General features: G+C 30.0%; 2 protein-coding genes and 1 long non-coding RNA gene across 4 annotated transcripts; all 3 read left to right on the top strand.

The window, feature by feature from the left end:
- The first annotated feature begins 3,104 nt into the window (after window positions 1-3,104).
- On the top strand, window positions 3,105-5,265 carry LOC123921350 (S-adenosyl-L-methionine:benzoic acid/salicylic acid carboxyl methyltransferase 3-like). Its single transcript, XM_045973847.1, has 4 exons — window positions 3,105-3,259; window positions 3,663-4,067; window positions 4,248-4,502; window positions 4,623-5,265. The coding sequence occupies exons 1-4, from the start codon at window positions 3,185-3,187 to the stop codon at window positions 4,995-4,997; spliced, it is 1,110 nt and encodes a 369-aa protein (XP_045829803.1). The 5' UTR covers window positions 3,105-3,184; the 3' UTR covers window positions 4,998-5,265.
- Window positions 5,266-6,209: 944 nt separating this feature from the next.
- On the top strand, window positions 6,210-7,737 carry LOC123921358. The gene is made up of 3 exons (XR_006814046.1): window positions 6,210-6,511; window positions 6,707-6,799; window positions 7,332-7,737. It is a non-coding gene; the product is annotated as an uncharacterized LOC123921358 (long non-coding RNA).
- A 6,641-nt stretch (window positions 7,738-14,378) lies between these two features.
- LOC123921349 (S-adenosyl-L-methionine:benzoic acid/salicylic acid carboxyl methyltransferase 3-like) lies at window positions 14,379-22,012 on the top strand. Of its 2 annotated transcripts, none has more exons than XM_045973845.1 (4): window positions 14,379-14,584; window positions 14,989-15,393; window positions 15,579-15,833; window positions 15,954-16,849. In XM_045973845.1, exons 1-4 carry the CDS (start codon window positions 14,510-14,512, stop codon window positions 16,326-16,328), a joined length of 1,110 nt encoding a protein of 369 aa, XP_045829801.1. In that variant the 5' UTR covers window positions 14,379-14,509; the 3' UTR covers window positions 16,329-16,849. The 2 variants fall into 2 exon arrangements, with proteins under 2 accessions (XP_045829801.1, XP_045829802.1); XM_045973846.1 differs by lacking the exons at window positions 15,579-15,833; window positions 15,954-16,849 and adding exons at window positions 21,150-21,404; window positions 21,526-22,012 and having other exon boundaries at window positions 14,430-14,584.
- Window positions 22,013-23,986: the final 1,974 nt, after the last annotated feature.

Below are 23,986 nucleotides of genomic sequence, written 5' to 3'. Positions count from 1 at the left end.
TTAAAATAAATACCAGGGACCAAATATACAATTAAATCAAATTTAATTACATTTAAAATAATATATATAAATTGGCTATGTTGTTAGTCAAACGGAAGGAGAGAGAAGTTTTTTGGTTACTTTTTTCTAGAAAGAATCAGCTTTTTGGTAAGGTGTAGAATGTTAATAAACACCTTCTATATTCATAGTTGGTGTATATCAGAAGGACCTAAGTAATCTCATGTTAACAAATTTTAACTCAACTATTAAAATTATTGAAATTGTTAGGTTAAATGTCATGACCGGAGTTCAAACCGATCTCAATTATTTACTTTATGTGTGAATTTTTAATAGCTTATAATTTCATTTACCTACAAAACAAAAAATAGGCTATATATATATATATATATATATAGGTTCTACTACTTGGTAAAATTAAGCTAGTTTTTTTTTTAACAAGCTAGATAGCTGATAAATTACCTTTTAGCTGTTGTAAGAATAAAATGACATAAAAGTACATTAATTGTTATTTCATGTAAGTGAGTAGTTTTTTTTTTTTTTTGGTTATATGTGAGTGAGTAGTTTTTTTTATAAGTGAGTAGTATTTGTTAACAAAAATAAAGGTCAAAAGTGTGGTAAATTATACTAAATTAACTAGTAACTTAGTAAGTGTAGTAACTTAGTTGACTTTAAATGTTCAAAAAGACCGTCATAGCAAATTTCAATATCTGTTGATATTTTTTTGATATAGTTGTTTTCGTGGACTTTAAAATTGGTTTTATTTTAGTACTTGTTATGTTTTCACACATGCATATACACATAGAGCTATCAAAATGGGTTAGTCCGAATGGGTCGGCCAAGCCCGATATTTTATTTGAGATTGGGTCTTCAAAATTTTAGCCTGAATTGTTTCCGAGTTTTTTATCCCGGTCCAATAAAGCCTGTTTAAAATATGGGCTAGACCTTTATTAAAAAAAAAAGGTTAGACCGAATGGGCCGCAGGCGGCCCGAAAGTCCGAATAAATATAAGCAACTTGTTTTGGGTGATTTGAACTTAGTTCAGTGTTTTAAAAATCGGACGGGACATCAAACCGGTGAGGGTACTGGGTCACTGGTTCATTGGTCTAACCACCGGGTCACTGGTCGAACTGCATGATAAATCGAATTAAACCGGATTAAACCGGTGGAATGAACCGGTCTCTATAATAAAACTATATAGTTATTAAACCGGTCGAATCAGATAACTCAGTCTTTGAAAAAAAATCATAAAAATATAAAAAAGTCATAAACTCATAATTTCACAAGTTCTTGAATACAAATCCTAACTATTGTCATCATACACATTAAAATAGTACAAAATACAAATCTAAATAAGTTTTAAACATCAAACACAAATAAGTTTTAAACAAAATGTAATTGCAACATAAGTTTTAGAATAATAAGTTTTAGAATCATTAGTGTAATTGCAACATAAGTTTTGGTTTTAAATAAGTTTTAGAATCATTAGTTTTTCTTTACCGCAAAAACATTAGTTATTATAAGTAAAAATGAGAATTGGACAATTAAATTGACATTAGATAAATAATAAATAAAATATAAAGTTCATAAAAAAATAATAAACAAAATCTAAGTCCATAAAAAAATGAAAAAAAATCAAATGTGCTTTTGAAATAAATCAATTGTGGGAATATAAAGAATACATGCAATATATAGAATATAAAGTAAAAATATCAACAAGTGAGCAGCTTAGCACAGTGGTAGTGTGACTCAACTATTTCCTCAAATTTCTTATTTTTACTATTAAGTAGCAGATGAGTAAAAATAGGACGTGCGAGTAACTCGCAGGTAGCGGATGTGTGAAAATAAGGCGAGCGAGAAACTCATAAATAGCAGACGAGTAAAAATAAGGCACGCGACAAACTCGTAGGTAGCGGATGAGGATTAATAGGGTGCGTGAGAAATTCCTTAGTAGCGGATGAGTAAAAATAGGGCGCGGGAGAAACTCGTAGGTAGTGGATGAGTAAAAATAGGGCGTGCGAGAAACTCGTAGGTAGTAGATTAGTAAAAATAGGGGGCACAAGAAACTCGTAGGTAGCGGATGAGTAAAATTAGGGCGTGTGAGAAATTCGTAGGTAGCGGATGAGTAAATATAGGTGGCGCGAGAAACTTGTAGGTAGCGGATGATTAAAAATAGGAGGCGCGAGAATTATTTATCATATATATATAATATAAATGTACGTTTTTTTGCCAAAAATTTTTCTGGACAACAAAATTTAAAAAATAAAATAAAATTTATGCAATTTTCAATTTTTTTTTTTGGAAAAATAAAAAAAAATGCGGGCTAGCCCGAAGCCCGTATAGGGCCGGGCTCGGCCCATACTTTTTCGAGCCCGTTTTATATCCGAGCTTTTTCTAACCTGGCCCGACGAAACTCGAAACCCAATCGGACTTGCCCGAAACTGGATGGGCTGCCCGTTTTGACAGCTCTACATACACACGATGCATCTATAGACTGTATACAGTGAGAGGGTGAGAAATTTTTAAAAGTAGAGGCGTCAAATATATAAATTAGTAGAATAGGTAGATAGAATTTTATACTTTCACATTTATCAAATTCTTAAGTATTAAAAGTTGATGTGTGATATAAACTTGACTTTCTTTTGAAAAAAAATTTCATTGTTTATTGTTAGAATTTCTTTATTAAATTAAAACTATGTTCAAATGACATGCATACACTATAATATTTTTGATACATTAGTTAAAGAACTCAAAGTAGTAAATTTTATATTGAAAAAAAGAGTATATTTTACATTTTAAAAAATTTACTACACAAGTTTTAAGACAATTTTGGTTCGTTAACTAATATCACCTCCATTCCAAAATATAAGAAAAATGAGTCAAACAAACTTGATGTATTTAATTTAAAATTTAGTTCAAATATATTTACTTTTATTGACTAAATTTTATTTTATATTTTGAGACAAATGAAGTATATCGGAAACATTAGTTAACATTTTATGTATTTAAAGTATACTAATTATTAGTAGTATATAAAAAATATCTTAAATCATTGCGCAGGCAGGTGTTCACACATATGCCTACCTACCAACCTTCGTCTCTGACTATATATATGTATAACATGGCCTATACTTAAACGCATAACAATAAAAACAAAACAACTCTCAAAGAAGATAAAGAAACAATAATGGATTTAGGACAGGTACTACACATGAATGGAGGTGTGGGAGAAAAAAGTTACGCAAACAACTCATTACTTCAGGTCTGTGTCTATTTGTACAAATATCATTAATTATTTTTAGGGCTCATTATATAGCTCAAAAATTACCCGAAACGATTTTGTGTTTGTATATGTTTTCCATAATCAGTAACCAAAAAAATATGTTTATCATAATTAATATAACATACTATTTTATATATAAAAAATAATTTATACACAAAATTTCCATGAGAAATACTCAAAACTACTCTTCCATCTAAGCAATTATTAGATTTTTCTCAGTTATCAATTTTTTTTTTTAAAAAAAAGAAAGTAACACTCAGCGATAATTTTTTGTAGAAAAGTTGTATCAAATGACCCTTATTCTTATGGTAAAATATTATTTTATATATATTTATAGAATTTGAGACAAAATAAATTTTATTTATTGGTTATATGTATACAGCAAAAGGTAATTTCTACGACAAAACTTCTAAGAGATGAATCCATAATCAATGTGTGTGGCAACACACTTCCCAAAAGCTTGGCAATTGCAGATTTGGGTTGTTCTTGTGGACCAAACACTCTGTTGGTGATATCAGAAACTATCAAAGTTGTGGAAAAGCTTTATAAAAAAATGAATCATAAATCTCCAGAATATAAGATCTTTTTGAACGATCTACCGGGGAACGACTTCAATACTATATTCCAGTCCCTCGACACCTTTAAGGAAAATCTACGCAATGAAATCAAAACTGAAATGGATCATTGCTACATCTTTGGGGCTCCCGGTTCCTTTTATAGCAGGCTTTTTCCTGATAAAAGTATGCATTTTGTCCATTCCTCTTATAGCCTTCAATTTCTATCTAAGGTTTGTTTATATTAACTCTTTCTTTTCTGTTTTTGCATTATATGTACCCTTAATCAACTTTTCACCCCATGCAATACTATTTTTCTCTTTATTCTTTTATACAAAAATATTTCTCTTTAATCAACTTGTATAGATTGATGAAACATTGATAATTTTTGTTGATTGGTACACTTATTATAGGTACCCAAGGGTGTAGATGACAACAAAGGCAACATTTACTTGTCTAGCACAAGCCCTTCAAATGTCCTTAAGGCTTACTATGATCAATATAAAACAGATTTCTCTTATTTTCTCAAGTGCCGTGCCCAAGAATTAGTTGAAGGGGGTTGTTTATTTGTAACTTTAATTGGAAGACAATCTGAGGATCCATCAAGCAAGGAGATTTCTTACCTATGGGATTTCATGTCGGTGGCTCTTAATGATATGGTTTTGGAGGTAAACTTATATGATATATATTTAGTATTTAGTATTTTGTTTGAATAGGTCATCTCACCAAAAGTGTTACGACATAGTATTTTATGTTTTATAATATAAATTATTCAATATATGTTGCAGGGAATTATAAAAGAAGAAAATCTCAACTCTTTCAACGTTCCTCTCTATTATCCATCTCTATCTGAAGTGAAGTTGGAAGTTCTCACAGAAGGATCATTTTCCATCAATCAATTGGATTCTTCTCAAATAATTTTTAAAGAACTTGATAATTATAAGGATGCTTTTAACTCTAAAATTTCAGGATCACTTACAGAAGATGGATACAATTTGGGACAATGCATAAGGGCTATCGCTGAACCTTTGCTAGTTGGTCATTTTGGTGAAAGTGTCACTAAAGAGGCTTTTAACCGCTTTCAAAAATATGTAACTGATAATGTGCCCAAAGATAGAACTAAGATCACCAATATTACTATGATATTGACTAAAAGGCCATAACGATAGCATTTGTGTGTGGGTTTTATATTTGTGGTTCAAAATGATTTTCAAAGTTTTGTTGGTTGGTAATTCAGTGGTCTCTAAATTAAATGTCTTGATGGTAATTAATAAGTCTCCTTTGGTGCTTTGGTGAAGAATAAGTCTTATGCAAAAGCTCGACATGTAATTTAGTTGGCAATTACATGGAGCTTGTGGCGAGCCCGTAATAATATAATGTTTAGAGGAGATGTCATTAACTTGCAATCATTAGTGGATCAAATTATTTATATCTCCTGGTTTTGGTTTGTTGGTAGAATAATTTTTAAGTCTTCTCTTGTATTTTCAGATTTTGTGTAAAGATCCATTATCTTGCATTTTTAGCATCTAATGGCTTCTTTTAGAATTGTAAGGGTTAGGTACCCCTTGTACTCCTCATGATTCATTCTCTGCTTATAAAAAAAATGTCTTGATGGTATAGCCAATTTTAAATATCAATACTCTTCTGTTGATATCTCTTTCGATATTAATGGTTGTTTTAGTGGACTTTAAGATTGGCTTTCTTTTTACTTTTGTTATTTTATTATGCACTTTTTTTTTCTTCATTGTGTTTTATCTCTTTGGTATTTTACTAATAAGATTTTTAAAGAGTTAAATGTTGTTGATCTTTTGAATTGTATAATTGGGTTTTGGCATAGTCCCCCAAAGTGTATTTATCCTTATATTTATAAAATATTAAGTATTAGGTATTTAAATTGATTGTGATGGTTGTGGGGTGTCAATATATTAACCATGTGATGTCTTTGCTCTATGATTTTATTTTTTCTTAAAAATAAAATAATATAATCATTTTTGTGGAGATTATAACAATTGCTAAATTTCACTAGTACAAATATGACATATTACACAAGTAGTTTACATCTGACGAGCATATGTCAGATGTAAAATGTTATATGGAGTAGTCTTTTCATCTGGTTTCAATATCCGCAGAAGTGAAAAATACATAGACACAACCTTTTACATCTGACCATAATATCCCCTGAAGCAAAACTAAACGCGGTGGCAATCATGTAATTATGGCGAAAATTGTCTAAAATAAATTTCCATCTGACCATAATATCCCCAGATGTAAAACGTCTTTCAAGTGGAAATTATACTAACGCGCTGGCCATTTCCCTCATCACTCTCGCTCATCTCTCTTGAACCAAACCCTAACTGACCTCTCTCATCTCTCAAATCAGTCTCTCGAACTCGCTCATCTCTCTCGTTCCCTCTCCCTCACACCGAATCTCACTATCCCTTTCACGTGAAGCTCACTCTCGAACGGAAACCCTAAACACATCATTCACAAAATTATTGGCATTTTTCTGTTGATCCGTTTCATGTTTGTTAAACGGTGTTTGTTTGTTTTTGGTTTTGTAGTTCCATCAGTACCAGGTTGTCGGGAGAGGTTTTCCAACGGAATCAGATCCACACCCAAAGATTTTTCGTTTGAAGCGTTGGGCTACCAATGAAGTTCGTGCTAACTCCAAGTTCTGGTAATCAAAATAAATCTCATTTCAACTTTTTGATGATTGTAATTTTTAATTTTTTTTTTCATTTTTAGGTTTATGATTTGTTGTAGTTAGATCTGTAGTAATATAGGATTTTTATTGATGTATTAATTTTTTAGATTTCTGAAATTGAAGTTGAATATTTTTGTTTTTAATTTTGGGTTTATTGATTTTGACTAGGTATTCTATAATGGTTGTGAATTGCAGCATGGTCCATATGAGCGTTTGTTGAACAGGGTTGAAGCGTGTGCTATTGATACATGGCCTCAATTGGTAACAATTTCTATTCCTCTTTAGTAAACTATGAAATTAATTAACTTGAAATTAACATGCATTTATAGACTTAGTTCTGGTCATTGTCCAATCAGAGTCAGTTAAATGTTGGAAATAGCTTTTGAATTATGCTCTTCTCTAATTTGTTTAAATGTACTGTACTTTTGTTATGATTCAAAATATCAAATTTTGAAGTGCTGTGACATTTGATTTCAAGTACCATCCCCTGTGCAAATTGGGAATAGTGAGGACAGTTATTTACCTTGGAAGAGTCGAGTAGCTCTAGGTAAATTGTGTGAATGAGAAAGATATAATGAAATCCATATAATGAAATCCATTTCTCAAACTAAGGTCTTACTTACTAGTGTCCATCATAGGGTAATATGTCTTGTTTACTGCTATTTTGACTCTGGCTGCATTACTATAGTGCTCGTTCAGTATCATGTAAACAGTACCTTAGATATGCCTTTACTTCAATCCATCAGGAAATATCTAGATTTGGATTGGAATAACAAACTGATTTTTGCTGCAGCAACTACTAAGGCTTGCATATGTGGGGAACTCAATTGTGTTATATATTATCTTTTTGTGACTGAATCACTGGCCCATCACTACACTCCAGCTTTTAGTGCTTGTGTCCATTGCAAAAATAGAGCTACAAATCCACTCCCTATGCACTTGGAGAGCCTTGTCTTTAGTAACAGGTTTTCTCATTTTGGAATTCAATATAGGCCATTCAAGCTAAGTATCACATGCACAACTCCATATATTTTTTATGGTAATAATACTATATTCATTTCTATCATGACCTATGATGATGATATCTACTGTGAATTCAGAAAGAATGATCAGTTCCTTGCTAAGATTTTTCCAATATATTTGTCATGTGTGAAATTAGACCATGGGAGTTAATTGATCCAACAATTAATTTGTGCAAGATTATTTGTGCAAGATTATTGATCCAACAATTAGACCATCGAATTATTATAATATAAAAAACTTAATAAAAAAACAAAATTTGCTTTGATTTTTTTTTTGTGACAAATACATTAATTACTATATTACTTGTTAACCACATCAGCGGTGTACCGATACACATTCACATAATATGTGTACCGAAGAATTCACCAATGACAAATTGACAATAGACACTAAATTAATTTAAAGACCAGTAAACCACCGAATTATTATAATATCACAACTACGTACGCGTACCACCATCATAATATCACAACTACACAAAATGCAACTTAACTACCAACCAACAAAACTTTGAAAATCATTTTGAACCACAAATATAAAACCCACACAAAAATCCTACATCATTTCTATGTGATCCTTGAATTGAATTTTAGTTGTAAAGTCAAAAGCATCCTCATAATTATCAAGTCCATTCAAAATTATTTGAGAAGACTCCAATTTTGATTGATGACAAATTATCCTTCTTTGCAAACATCCAACTCACTTCAGATGGAGATGGATAATAGATAGGGATGTTGAAAGTGTTGAGCTTTTCTTCTTTTATAATTCCCTGCAGCATATGTTGAATAATTTATATTATAATATAGTCACATTAATGTTTTCAAATGCTTAAAAATGGGTCAAGATAAAAAATATGTCAGTTATTTTGGACCATAGGAAACATATAAAATATTATTATAGATTAGTATATTCATTCATGTAGACCTACCTGATTGAATTATTGAAAATGTTCATTCGTATATAATTTTTTTAAAATAAATATATAAAATCTAATATTTATATTTTTTTATAAAGATAAGTCTAATAGTCTATCCAGAATAAAACGTAGGCTTCAAATAGACTTTCACTAATGGACAGTAAGTTTAGTTTTCTTTAAATTAGTTAATTCTTAGACTAGATTCTGAGTCTTAAAAAATATAATATATTTATATTATTATATAAAGACAATTTAAAGTTAAGTCTTAAATTAGTAAAATGATTCCTTAAAGATATTTTTTGTTTCAGATCGGTCACCTAAAGAAAAAAATGTCTGAATAGGTCCCTTAAAGAAAAAAAAGGTCTAAATAGGTCTATTAAAGACATATCCGTTAATCAGTTTGCTCCCTAAAAAAAAGGTCCGAATATGACCAAACTGATTAACATTTATAATCTCAATTTTATCATTTCTTAGTATTATTTTCTGGATCTTACTCACTCCGTTCCAAAATAAATTATCTAGTTGACCACATTTATGTTTGTCAATGCACAATTTTAATCATTAATATCTTAAATTATTTATTATTGTCCACAAATCCTAGCTCAACCGGCAGAAGTGCCGAAATTGTTAGTGTCGAATGCCATGACTGGGGTTCGATCCCCGGTCCCTCCACTTTGTGTGTGTGAGTTTTCAATGGCTTCTAATTTCGTCTATGTACCAAAAAAAATTATTTATTATTAAAAATTATAAAAATTATATATTTTGAAAATACTCATCGAGACAAATCAAACAATATCTCATATGCTAATATTTGCATATACATATTAGTAGAAAAATGCGGTCAAAGAAGATCATGCGAATAGTAGATAAAGTAAAAAATAGGTCATTTATTTTGAGACGGATAGGGTAATATTTTGGAATCGGATGTAACATAGTTATTTCGTCTATGCAATAATTAATTTGGACTGTCCAATTAAAAAATGAGCAGTTATTGTGTCTCATACGTTTAAATATATATCAACATAAGTTCATCATTTTCTTTAAATTTTGAGTTAATTTCGTCTAGCTTTCCTTTATATTTTGAGTTAATTTTATCAAAAACTTTCATGTGGCACCTTTCTAAATTGTCCATATATGCAAATTTGTCAGCCACATGGATGACTTAAACAAAAAATTTACAAAAATTAAAGGCTAACTTGAAACTTTTAAATGTAAGGATCCAAATTAAAACTTAAAATAAATACCAGGGACCAAATATACAATTAAATCAAATTTAATTACATTTAAAATAATATATATAAATTGGCTATGTTGTTAGTCAAACGGAAGGAGAGAGAAGTTTTTTGGTTACTTTTTTCTAGAAAGAATCAGCTTTTTGGTAAGGTGTAGAATGTTAATAAACACCTTCTATATTCATAGTTGGTGTATATCAGAAGGACCTAAGTAATCTCATGTTAACAAATTTTAACTCAACTATTAAAATTATCAAAATTGTTAGGTTAAATGTCATGACCGGAGTTCAAACTGATCTCAATTATTTACTTTATGTGTGAATTTTTAATAGCTTATAATTTCATTTACCTACAAAACAAAAAATAGGCTATATATATATATAGGTTCTACTATTTGGTAAAATTAAGCTAGTTTTTTTTTTAACAAGCTAGATAGCTGATAAATTACCTTTTAGCTGTTGTAAGAATAAAATGACATAAAAGTACATTAATTGTTATTTCATGTAAGTGAGTAGTTTTTTTTTTTTTTTGGTTATATGTGAGTGAGTAGTTTTTTTTATAAGTGAGTAGTATTTGTTAACAAAAATAAAGGTCAAAAGTTATAAGCTATAATAAGCTAGTGAAAAAAGCTTGTTATCAAACACCCATAATTTTGTAAAACAAACTTATAAATTAATATAATAAGTTATAAGTTAGCTTATTTGTGTTACTAAACAGACATTAAAATCCTGTTTGGTAAAATTAAGCTATAAGCTAAAAAGTTAGATGATAACTGAAAAACTAGCTTATATGTGATAACTGAACACTGATAGCTTATAACTGAGAAACTAATAAAATAAATTAAAGTGTTTGACAAATTTAATTGTTTTAAGTACAAAATAACATAAAAATACATGGTTTAGTGATAGTTATTATATTTTAGAAAAATAAAGAAATAATAATGTAAAAATGAGATAAAATGTAAAAAGGTATAAACTGTAAACTGAACTTGAAATAACATCTCAAAAAATAATATACGTTGACTAGAGAAACTTATAACCAAACACGTCTCATTTTTATCAAACAAACTTATAAGCTACTGTAGTACAATAAACTATAAGTCAACTTCCTAAACTTATCAAACAAATACTAAATACTCCCCCGTCCCTTTTTATAAGAACCTTTTCAAAACTCATGAGTATTAAGAAAAATTGTTGGGGTAATAATTTTGTCATAAAAGTGTACTACTATTACTAAATTACTCTTGTGTATTAATACCTTCATTGTTGATTTTTCATATTCTAAGATTAATCATATTAATAAGGGGTATGTTTGGAAAAAGTGTATTAAATACATCTAAAAATTTACAAAGGGTTTTATATTCAGGGACACACTTTTTTTTATAGAAAGTCTTATAATAATTAGGGATGGAGGAAGTATAATTTTGTAAAAATATTAAGTATTTATTCTAATTATTACTAGTAACTTAGTAAGTGTAGTAAAATACTTGTTGCGTATGTTAAGGACACAAATTTAAACCGTAAATCTCCATATTTAATATAAATTTTATAGTAAAGAAAAATGTATACAAGTTTTTGTTGTTAATGAAACAAATTTAATTTGATAAGTGATGGAGTAATTAAAAGTACATGTTTGATGAGTTCACGTTCTCTCCATTTATTATCCCTCCATTTATTCTCCATTTGGAGAGAGATAGACACATTAAGAATTATTTTCATGTGTCTATCTCTCTCTAAATGGAGAATAAATGGAGAGATAATAAATGGAGAGAACCTGAACTCATGTGTGATGTATTTCTTTCGATGCCGTGTTCTCATGAAGTCTCAAATGGAGTCTGTCTGCCAGTTTGGAATAAGACAGTCCTAGCAAATTTCAATATCTGTTGATATTGATATAGGTTGTTTTAGTGGACTTTAAAATTGGTTTTATTTTAGTTCTTTTTTGATATAGTTTTTTTGATATAGTTGTTTTAGTGGACTTTAAAAATGAAGCGCCATATATTTCTGTTGTTTGTGGAGATAAATGAAGCGCCATATCATTAAGAGCCATCGACATAAGGTCATATTTATAATAAGTGTGATTTTTATTAATTTCCTTATAATTTAGGACAGAGAGAGTACGTTAATAAAAAAAATATTTAATACCCTTAAAAATTTAAAAGAAATCTTATAAAAAATGACAAAGAATTTTTTTAAGAGAATCTTATATTTAAAGAGAGAATTAATATTAATTTAGTTGACTTTAAATGTTCAAAAAGACCGTCATAGCAAATTTCAATATCTGTTGATATTTTTTTGATATAGTTGTTTTCGTGGACTTTAAAATTGGTTTTATTTTAGTACTTGTTATGTTTTCACACATGCATATAAACATAGAGCTATCAAAATGAGTTAGTCCGAATGGGTCGGCCAAGCCCGATCTTTTATTTGAGATTGGGTCTTCAAAATTTTAGCCTGAATTGTTTCCGGGCTTTTTATCCCGGTCCAATAAAGCCTGTTTAAAATATGGGCTAGACCTTTATTAAAAAAAAAAAGGTTAGACTGAATGGGCCGCAGGCGGCCCGAAAGTCCGAATAAATTATAATAAAAAAATAAAAACATAAATATAAGCAACTTGTTTTAGGTGATTTGAACTTAGTTAAGTGTTTTAAAAATCGGACGGGACATCAAACCGGTGAGGGTACTGGGTCACTGGTTCATTGGTCGAACCACCGGGTCACTGGTCAAACTGCATGATAAATCGAATTAAACCGGTGGAATGAACCGGTCTCTATAATAAAACTATATAGTTATTAAACCGGTCGAATCAGATAACTCAGTCTTTGAAAAAAAATCATAAAAATATAAAAAAGTCATAAACTCATAATTTCACAAGTTCTTGAATACAAATCCTAACTATTGTCATCATACACATTAAAATAGTACAAAATACAAATCTAAATAAGTTTTAAACATCAAACACAAATAAGTTTTAAACAAAATGTAATTGCAACATAAGTTTTAGAATAATAAGTTTTAGAATCATTAGTGTAATTGCAACATAAGTTTTGGTTTTAAATAAGTTTTAGAATCATTAGTTTTTCTTTACCGCAAAAACATTAGTTATTATAAGTAAAAATGAGAATTGGACAATTAAATTGACATTAGATAAATAATAAATAAAATATAAAGTTCATAAAAAAATAATAAACAAAATCTAAGTCCATAAAAAAATGAAAAAAAATCAAATGTGCTTTTGAAATAAATCAATTGTGGGAATATAAAGAATACATGCAATATATAGAATATAAAGTAAAAATATCAACAAGTGAGCAGCTTAGCACAGTGGTAGTGTGACTCAACTATTTCCTCAAATTTCTTATTTTTACTATTAAGTAGCAGATGAGTAAAAATAGGATGTGCGAGTAACTCGCAGGTAGCGGATGTGTGAAAATAAGGCGAGCGAGAAACTCATAAGTAGCAGACGAGTAAAAATAAGGCACGCGACAAACTCGTAGGTAGCGGATGCGTGAGAAATTCCTTAGTAGCGGATGAGTAAAAATATGGCGCGCGACAAACTCATAGGTATCAGATAAATAAAAATAGGGTGCGGGAGAAACTCGTAGGTAGTGGATGAGTAAAAATAGGGCGTGCGAGAAACTCATAGGTAGCAGATTAGTAAAAATAGGGGGCACAAGAAACTCGTAGGTAGCGGATGAGTAAAATTAGGGCGTGTGAGAAATTCGTAGGCAGCGGATGAGTAAATATAGGTGGCGCGAGAAACTTGTAGGTAGCGAATGATTAAAAATAGCAGGCGCGAGAATTATTTATCATATATATATAATATAAATGTACGTTTTTTTGCCAAAAATTTTTCTAGACAACAAAATTTTAAAAATAAAATAAAATTTATGCAATTTTCAATTTTTTTTTTGGAAAAATAAAAAAAAAATGCGGGCTAGCCCGAAGCCCTATAGGGCCGGGCTCGGCCCATACTTTTTCGAGCCCGTTTTATATCCGAGCTTTTTCTAACCTGGCCCGACGAAACTCGAAACCCAATCGGACTTGCCCGAAACTGGATGGGCTGCCCGTTTTGACAGCTCTACATACACACGATGCATCTATAGACTGTATACAGTGAGAGGGTGAGAAATTTTTAAAAGTAGAGGCGTCAAATATATAAATTAGTAGAATAGGTAGATAGAATTTTATACTTTCACATTTATCAAATTCTTATGTATTAAAAGTTGATGTGTGATATAAACTTGACTTTCTTTTGAAAAAAAATTTCATTGTTTATTGTTAGAATTTCTTTATTAAATTAAAACTATGTTCAAATGACATGCATACACTATAATATTTTTGATACATTAGTTAAAGAACTCAAATGTAGTAAATTTTATATTGAAAAGAAGAGTATATTTTACATTTTAAAAAATTTACTACACAAGTTTTAAGACAATTTTGGTTCGTTAACTAATATCACCTCCATTCCAAAATATAAGAAAAATGAGTCAAACAAACTTGATGTATTTAATTTAAAATTTAGTTCAAATATATTTACTTTTATTGACTAACTTTTATTTTATATTTTGAGACAAATGAAGTATATTGGAAACATTAGTTAACATTTTATGTATTTAAAGTATACTAATTATTAGTAGTATATAAAAAATATCTTAAATCATTGCGCAGGCAGGTGTTCACACATATGCCTACCTACCAACCTTCGTCTCTGACTATATATATGTATAACATGGCCTATACTTAAACGCATAACAATAAAAACAAAACAACTCTCAAAGAAGATAAAGAAACAATAATGGATTTAGGACAGGTACTACACATGAATGGAGGTGTGGGAGAAAAAAGTTACGCAAACAACTCATTACTTCAGGTCTGTGTCTATTTGTACAAATATCATTAATTATTTTTAGGGCTCATTATATAGCTCAAAAATTACCCGAAACGATTTTGTGTTTGTATATGTTTTCCATAATCAGTAACCAAAAAAATATGTTTATCATAATTAATATAACATACTATTTTATATATAAAAAATAATTTATACACAAAATTTCCATGAGAAATACTCAAAACTACTCTTCCATCTAAGCAATTATTAGATTTTTCTCAGTTATCAATTTTTTTTTTTTAAAAAAAAGAAAGTAACACTCAGCGATAATTTTTTGTAGAAAAGTTGTATCAAATGACCCTTATTCTTATGGTAAAATATTATTTTATATATATTTATAGAATTTGAGACAAAATAAATTTTATTTATTGGTTATATGTATACAGCAAAAGGTAATTTCTACGACAAAACTTCTAAGAGATGAATCCATAATCAATGTGTGTGGCAACACACTTCCCAAAAGCTTGGCAATTGCAGATTTGGGTTGTTCTTGTGGACCAAACACTCTGTTGGTGATATCAGAAACTATCAAAGTTGTGGAAAAGCTTTATAAAAAAAAGAATCATAAATCTCCAGAATATAAGATCTTTTTGAACGATCTACCGGGGAACGACTTCAATACTATATTCCAGTCCCTCGACACCTTTAAGGAAAATCTACGCAATGAAATCAAAACTGAAATGGATCATTGCTACATCTTTGGGGCTCCCGGTTCCTTTTATAGCAGGCTTTTTCCTGATAATAGTATGCATTTTGTCCATTCCTCTTATAGCCTTCAATTTCTATCTAAGGTTTGTTTTTATTAACTCTTTCTTTTCTTTTTTTGCATTATATGTACCCTTAATCAACTTTTCACCCCATGCATTAATACTAATTTTCTCTTTATATTCTTTTATAAAAAAAAATTCTTTTATTTAATCTACATGTACAGATTGATGAAATATTGATAATTTTTGTTGATTGGTACACTTATTAGGTACCCGAGGGTGTAGATGACAACAAAGGCAACATTTACTTGTCTAGCACAAGCCCTTCAAATGTCCTTAAGGCTTACTATGATCAATATAAAACAGATTTCTCTTATTTTCTCAAGTGCCGTGCCCAAGAATTAGTTGAAGGGGGTTGTTTATTTGTAACTTTAATTGGAAGACAATCTGAGGATCCATCAAGCAAGGAGATTTCTTACCTATGGGATTTTATGTCGGTGGCTCTTAATGATATGGTTTTGGAGGTAAACTTATATGATATATATTTAGTATTTAGTATTTTGTTTGAATAGGTCATCTCACCAAAAGTGTTACGACATAGTATTTTATGTTTTATAATATAAATTATTCAATATATGTTGCAGGGAATTATAAAAGAAGAAAATCTCAACTCTTTCAACGTTCCTCTCTATTATCCATCTCTATCTGAAGTGAAGTTGGAAGTTCTCACAGAAGGATCATTTTCCATCAATCAATTGGATTCTTCTCAAATAATTTTTAAAGAACTTGATAATTATAAGGATGCTTTTAACTCTAAAATTTCAGGATCACTTACAGAAGATGGATACAATTTGGGACAATGCATAAGGGCTATCGCTGAACCTTTGCTAGTTGGTCATTTTGGTGAAAGTGTCACTAAAGAGGCTTTTAACCGCTTTCAAAAATATGTAACTGATAATGTGCCCAAAGATAGAACTAAGATCACCAATATTACTATGATATTGACTAAAAGGCCATAACGATAGCATTTGTGTGTGGGTTTTATATTTGTGGTTCAAAATGATTTTCAAAGTTTTGTTGGTTGGTAATTCAGTGGTCTCTAAATTAAATGTCTTGATGGTAATAAGTCTCCTTTGGTGCTTTGGTGAAGAATAAGTCTTATGCAAAAGCTCGACATGTAATTTGGTTGGCAACTACATGGAGCTTGTGGCGTGCCCGTAGAAATATAATGTTTAGAGGAGATGTCATTAACTTGCAATCATTAGTGGATCAAATTATTTATATCTCCTGGTTTTGGTTTGTTGGTAGAATAATTTCTAAGTCTTCTCTTGTATTTTCAGATTTAGTGTAAAGATCCATTATCTTGCATTTTTAGCATCTAATGGCTTCTTTTAGAATTGTAAGGGTTGGGTACCCCTTGTACTCCTTATAATTCATTATTTGCTTATAAAAAAAAAAATGTCTTGATGGTATAGCCAATTTTAAATATCAATACTCTTCTGTTGATATCTCTTTCGATATTAATGGTTGTTTTAGTGGACTTTAAAATTGGCTTTCTTTTTACTTTTGTTATTTTATTATGCACTTTTTTTTTTTCTTCATTGAGTTTTATCTCTTTGGTATTTTACAAATAAGATTTTTAAAGAGTTATATGTTGTTGATCTTTTGAATTGTATAATTGGGTTTTGGCATAGTCCCCCAAAGTGTATTTATCCTTATATTTATTAAATGATAAGTATTAGGTATTAAAATTGATTGGTGATGATTGTAGGGTGTCAATATATTAACCATGTGATGTCTTTGCACTATGATTTTATTTTTTCTTAAAAATAAAATAATATAATCATTTTTGTGGAGATTATAACAATTGCTTTATTTTTTATTTTTTTGAAAAAGCAAAAGTTTTATTAAAATTGAAAAATGCATAAGGGGTGCAAATAAACACAACCAATTCCACCTGATACAATGGAGGAGCAGCAACAAAGAACATCCTCCCTATTAAACAAATGACTAGCACCCATTCAGCAGCAAAGCCTTAGAACAACCACACAACATTTACAAACAAAATTGAGAAATATGAACAGCTATCCATTTCAGTTTAGTCAACACAACTTGTTGTTGCGGATGGCTGGAAAATATAAAACCAGAGGTGTGTAGTCACTGAATTAAGAAATTACGTGTAAAGATTGCGCAACTACCCCATAATACAATTGGGTTCTTCTCAATAATAAGCGTGTCGAGGCAATTAGTTAAAGAACTCAAAGGTACGTAAATTTTATATTGAAAAAAAGGATATTTTACATTTTAAAAAAATTTACTACACAATTTTTAAGACAATTTTGGTTCCTTAATTAATACTCACTCCCTCTAAAATATAAGTAAAAATGAAGCAAACAAACTTAATATTGGTTCAAAATTTAGGTCAAATACATTCATTTTTTTGACCAATTTTTGCTTTATATTTTGGGACGGAGGAATTATCTCGGAAACATATGTATTGAAATCATTGTGCAGGCAGGTGCCCACACATTGGCCTACCTGCCTCCGTCCGTGACTATATATATGTATACATGGCCTATACTTAAACGCATAAGCATAAAAACAAAACAACTGTCAACGAAGATACAAGAAACAATAACGGATTTAGGACAGGTACTACACATGAATGGAGGTGTGGGAGAAGAAAGTTATGCAAACAACTCATTAGACCATGTGTAATGGGAAAAAAAATTGGTGTTGAAGTTTAATGTGTTGAATGATCGGAAGAATGGTGTTGAAGATGATGTGGAGGAGGGAAGAGTTGAAAACTTTCAACACAGTTAAACTTGACTAAAGCAGACACGCGGCTTCATTTAATTTTCCAAAACAGGCGCGTGAGATGCGAGCGGGGGGAGGGGGGGAGAGTGGGGAAAATTTCACGCGGAGAGACAAGAAGATAGGGACACTTGTTAACATCTGATTGGCTGGACGAATTCTTATCACATTAATACTTTGAACTCAATTATTTTATTGCAAAATAATTTTTTATTTTCTACCAAAATTCATATTTTTTTTGTCTATAAATAGAGACTTGGTTCATTTGATTTGGACACAGAAAAAAAACAGATTTTTTCACTATAATAATCTTATTATTATCTTCCTATTAGTGTTAATCTTGAAGTATTAGTCTTTTTTTTAGGGAACCACCACAGTTATTCTTGAAGCAGTTGTATCTCATGATTTATGGATCTGACATGCCTTTTTTGGATGCCTCTTTTGAAGCAGTTGAACGATATAAACTTTCTAGACCAGTCATCAGTGTTTGATGACGTGGAACAGGGAAATGCTCTCACTGTTAATTTCTTTGTGAATCAACGTTCCTATAACATGACATACTATCTAGCTGATGATATCTCCCCTTCTTATCCAACTTTCGTCAAATCGATTAGACTTCCTCAAAGTGAACCCGATAAGTTATTTGCAAAATATTAGGAGGGATATCGGAAGGACATCGAACGTGCATTTGGAGTGCTTCAATTGTTAAGTGCTTATTATTTTAATTTAATTTTAATCGATAATTGTAATTTTATGTAATCATAAAAACAAAAATATAAATTTAAATAATAATATGAAATAAAAAGTGGTGGGGTAAAGAAAGTGGTGGAGTAGAGTGTTGAATGAAAAAACTATTGGAGAGGATAAAAGTTTAATGTGTGTTGAATGATTAGGTGGAACAAAAAGAGAAAATGACGTGGAGTGTTGGGAAGTGAAAAAGTGGTGTTGAATGTTGGTAACCATTGTATATGGTCTTACTTCAGGTCTGTGTCTATTTGTGCAATATCATTAATTATTTTAGGGCTCATTATATAGCTAAAAAATTACCCGAAACTATTTTGTGTTTGTATATGTTTACCATAAATAGTAACCAAAAAAAAATGTTTACCACAATTAATATAACATATATATATCTTTTACTAGTAAAAGGGAGGTTGAGTTGCTCACAAGCAAATATTGTGATGATGTAGCACCTCTAAGAAAACTCCACTTATTTGATAAAAAAAAACTCCACTTATAAATATTTCATCTGATTAAATTTTTCATAAGAATGAATTGTCTCAAAAATATGTAACTGATAATGTGCCCAAAGATAGAACTAAGATCACCAATATTACTATGGTATTGACTAAAATGCCATAACGATAGCATTTATGTGTGGGTTTTATATTTGTGGTTCAAAATGATTTTCAAAGTTTTGTTGGTTGGTAATTCAGTGGTCCCTAAATTAAATGTCTTGATGGCATAGCCAATTTCAAATATCAATACTTTTCTGTTGATATCTCTTTCGATATTAATGTTGTTTTAGTGACTTTAAAATTGGCTTTCTTTTTTACTTTTGTTATTTTATTATGCACTTTTTTTTTTCTTCATTGAGTTTTATCTCTTTTGTATTTTACTAATAAGATTTTTAAAGAGGTATATCTTGTTGATCTTTTGAATTGTATAATTGGGTTTTGGCATAGACCCCCCAAAGTGTATTTATCCTTATATTTATTAAATGAGAAGTATTGGGTATTAAAATTGATTGGTGATGGTTGTGGGGTGTCAATATATTAACTATGTGATGTCTTTGCACTATGATTTTATTTTTTCTTAAAAATAAAATAATATAATCATTTATGTGGAGATAATAACAATTGCTTCTTTTTTTTTTTTTTTTGAAAAAGCAAAAGTTTTATTAAAATTGAAAAATGCACAAGGGGTGCAAATAAACACAACCAATTTCACCTGATACAATGGAGGAGCAGCAGCAAAGAACATCCCCCCTATTAAACAAATGAGTAGCACACATTCAGCAGCAAAGCCTTAGAACAACCACACGGCCTTTACAAACAAAATTGAGAAATATGAACAACTATCTAGCTGATGATATCTACCCTTCTTATCCAACTTTCGTCAAATCGATTAGACTTCCTCAAAGTGAACCCGATAAGTTATTTGCAAAATATTAGGAGGGATATCGGAAGGACATCGAACGTGCATTTGGAGTGCTTCAATTGTTAAGTGCTTATTATTTTAATTTAATTTTAATCGATAATTGTAATTTTATGTAATCATAAAAACAAAAACATAAATTTAAATAAAAATATGAAATAAAAAGTGGTGGGGTAGAGAAAGTGACAAGCAGTGGCCAAGGCCCCCCCTCCCCCTCATCTACATACACACATATACATAACATAATATATCATATTATATCATATACCATTAATATATTATAATTTTTAAATATATCTATTATTTATCATTTACATTATATAAATAAGAATTTTAATTGATATGTATTTACGGTGTAAAAATATTTATATTGTCGAACAATTATAAGTGTTGAATTATTAAAAATATAGCCTTTTAATAAATAAAAAATTAGTCGTTTCGAGTGGTAAGAGTTTTGATTCCCTTAAGTAAGTGGTTAAAAGTTTCATATTTGGCTCTTGCGTATGAACAAAATTCGATTGAGGAGAAGAACATATTTTTTGTGCCCCACATATTTCTCTGAGGCGATTAATCATTAGTCACTATTAAACAAGAACATCTTAAATATAACACGATAACATTAAAAAAAAAATTACATGGACAGGTGTAATAAAAAATCTACATTCATTTTTATTATTATTTTACTATATTTCGACCCCCGATATGATAAGCTTCTGGATCCGTCCCTTATATGTACCCTTAATCAACTTTTCACCCCATGCAATACTATTTTTCTCTTTATTCTTTTATACAAAAATATTTCTCTTTAATCAACTTGTATAGATTGATGAAACATTGATAATTTTTGTTGATTGGTACACTTATTATAGGTACCCAAGGGTGTAGATGACAACAAAGGCAACATTTACTTGTCTAGCACAAGCCCTTCAAATGTCCTTAAGGCTTACTATGATCAATATAAAACAGATTTCTCTTATTTTCTCAAGTGCCGTGCCCAAGAATTAGTTGAAGGGGGTTGTTTATTTGTAACTTTAATTGGAAGACAATCTGAGGATCCATCAAGCAAGGAGATTTCTTACCTATGGGATTTTATGTCGGTGGCTCTTAAAGATATGGTTTTGGAGGTAAACTTTATATGATATATATTTAGTATTTAGTATTTTGTTTGAATAGGTCATCTCACCAAAAGTGTTACGACATAGTATTTTATGTTTTATAATATAAATTATTCAATATATGTTGCAGGGAATTATAAAAGAAGAAAATCTCAACTCTTTCAACGTTCCTCTCTATTATCCATCTCTATCTGAAGTGAAGTTGGAAGTTCTCACAGAAGGATCATTTTCCATCAATCAATTGGATTCTTCTCAAATAATTTTTAAAGAACTTGATAATTATAAGGATGCTTTTAACTCTAAAATTTCAGGATCACTTACAGAAGATGGATACAATTTGGGACAATGCATAAGGGCTATCGCTGAACCTTTGCTAGTTGGTCATTTTGGTGAAAGTGTCACTAAAGAGGCTTTTAACCGCTTTCAAAAATATGTAACTGATAATGTGCCCAAAGATAGAACTAAGATCACCAATATTACTATGGTATTGACTAAAAGGCCATAACGATAGCATTTGTGTGTGGGTTTTATATTTGTGGTTCAAAATGATTTTCAAAGTTTTGTTGGTTGGTAATTCAGTGGTCTCTAAATTAAATGTCTTGATGGTAATAAGTCTCCTTTGGTGAAGAATAAGTCTTATGCAAAAGCTCGACATGTAATTTGGTTGGCAACTACATGGAGCTTGTGGCGAGCCCGTAATAATATAATGTTTAGAGGAGATGTCATTAACTTGCAATCATTAGTGGATCAAATTATTTATATCTCCTGGTTTTGGTTTGTTGGTAGAATAATTTCTAAGTCTTCTCTTGTATTTTCAGATTTAGTGTAAAGATCCATTATCTTGCATTTTTAGCATCTAATGACTTCTTTTAGAATTATAAGGGTTGGGTACCCCTTGTACTCCTCATAATTCATTCTCCGCTTATAAAAAAAATGTCTTGATGGTATAGCCAATTTTAAATATCAATACTCTTCTGTTGATATCTCTTTCGATATTAATGGTTGTTTTAGTGGACTTTAAGATTGGCTTTCTTTTTACTTTTGTTATTTTATTATGCACTTTTTTTTTCTTCATTGAGTTTTATCTCTTTGGTATTTTACTAATAAGATTTTTAAAGAGTTATATGTTGTTGATCTTTTGAATTGTATAATTGGGTTTTGGCATAGCCCCCCAAAGTGTATTTATCCTTATATTTATAAAATATTAAGTATTAGGTATTAAAATTGATTGGTGATGGTTGTGGGGTGTCAATATATTAACCATGTGATGTCTTTGCACTATGATTTTATTTTTTCTTAAAAATAAAATAATATAATCATTTTTGTGGAGATTATAACAATTGCTAAATTTTTTTTTTTTTTGAAAAAGCAAAAGTTTTATTAAAATTGAAAAATGCATAAGGGGTGCAAATAAACACAACCAATTCCACCTGATACAATGGAGGAGCAGCAACAAAGAACACCCTCCCTATTAAACAAATGAGTAGCACCCATTCAACAGCAAAGCCTTAGAACAACCACACGGCCTTTACAAACAAAATTGAGAAATATGAACAACTATCCATTCCAGTTTAGTCAACACAACTTGTTGCGGATGGCTGGAAATATAAAACCGGAGGTGTGTAGTCACTGAAATAGGGACTTGGTTCATTTGATTTGGACACAGAAAAAAAACGGATTTTTTCACTATGATAATCTTATTATTATCTTCCTATTAGTGTTAATCTTGAAGTATTAGTCTTTTTTTTATGGAACCATCACAGTTATTCTTGAAGCAGTTGTATCTCATGATTTATGGACCTGACATGCCTTTTTTGGATGCCACTTTTGAAGCAGTTGAACGATATAAACTTTCTAGAGCAGTCATCAGTGTTTGATGACGTGGAACAGGGAAATGCTCTCACCGTTAATTTCTTTGTGAATCAACGTTCCTATAATATGACATATTATCTAGCTGATGATATCTACCCTTCTTATCCAACTTTCGTCAAATCGATTAGACTTCCTCAAAGTGAACCCGATAAGTTATTTGCAAAATATTAGGAGGGATATCGGAAGGACATCGAACGTGCATTTGGAGTGCTTCAATTGTTAAGTGCTTATTATTTTAATTTAATTTTAATCGATAATTGTAATTTTATGTAAAAAAAATTTCTCTTATTTTCTCAAGTGCCTAGCCCAAGAATTAGTTGAAGGGGGTTGTTTATTTGTAACTTTAATTGGCAGACAATCTGAGGATCCATCAAGCAAGGAGATTTCTTACATATGGGATTTTATGTCGGTGGCTCTTAATGATATGGTTTTGGAGGTAAACTTATATGATATATATTTAGTATTTTGTTTGGTAAGTCTAGAAAGTTGGTTTATAGTTTACTCCTATTGTTTTGATAAAAATGTGACGTTTTTTGAGAAGTTATTTTAAGTAGCATTTGAGTTTATACCTTATAGCTTTTTACATTTTATCTCATTTTTACCTTATTATTTTTATTTTATTTTATTATTGCTTTATTTTTTAAATATAATAACTACCACTAATCATATACTTTTATTTTATTTTATACTTTAAACAGTTAAATTTGACAAACACTTTA

Source organism: Trifolium pratense, linkage group LG4, assembly GCF_020283565.1.
Source record: "Trifolium pratense cultivar HEN17-A07 linkage group LG4, ARS_RC_1.1, whole genome shotgun sequence".
NCBI classification, from domain to species: Eukaryota; Viridiplantae; Streptophyta; class Magnoliopsida; order Fabales; family Fabaceae; genus Trifolium; species Trifolium pratense.
The sequence above is the reverse complement of the archived record's forward strand: the minus strand, read 5'-3'. Positions and strand labels throughout refer to the sequence as shown.

What these genes read in the sequence shown, in the direction of transcription:
- LOC123921350 (XM_045973847.1), top strand. Translation starts at nt 3,185, where the DNA reads ATGGATTTAGGACAGGTACTACACATGAATGGAGGTGTGGGAGAAAAA. An exon ending in CAAACAACTCATTACTTCAG is followed by an intron (nt 3,260 to 3,662) that starts GTCTGTGTCTAT and finishes ATATGTATACAG; the next exon opens with CAAAAGGTAATTTCTACGAC. An exon ending in GCCTTCAATTTCTATCTAAG is followed by an intron (nt 4,068 to 4,247) that starts GTTTGTTTATAT and finishes CACTTATTATAG; the next exon opens with GTACCCAAGGGTGTAGATGA.
- LOC123921349 (XM_045973846.1), top strand. Translation starts at nt 14,510, where the DNA reads ATGGATTTAGGACAGGTACTACACATGAATGGAGGTGTGGGAGAAAAA. An exon ending in GCCTTCAATTTCTATCTAAG is followed by an intron (nt 15,394 to 21,149) that starts GTTTGTTTTTAT and finishes CACTTATTATAG; the next exon opens with GTACCCAAGGGTGTAGATGA. An exon ending in TTAAAGATATGGTTTTGGAG is followed by an intron (nt 21,405 to 21,525) that starts GTAAACTTTATA and finishes TATATGTTGCAG; the next exon opens with GGAATTATAAAAGAAGAAAA.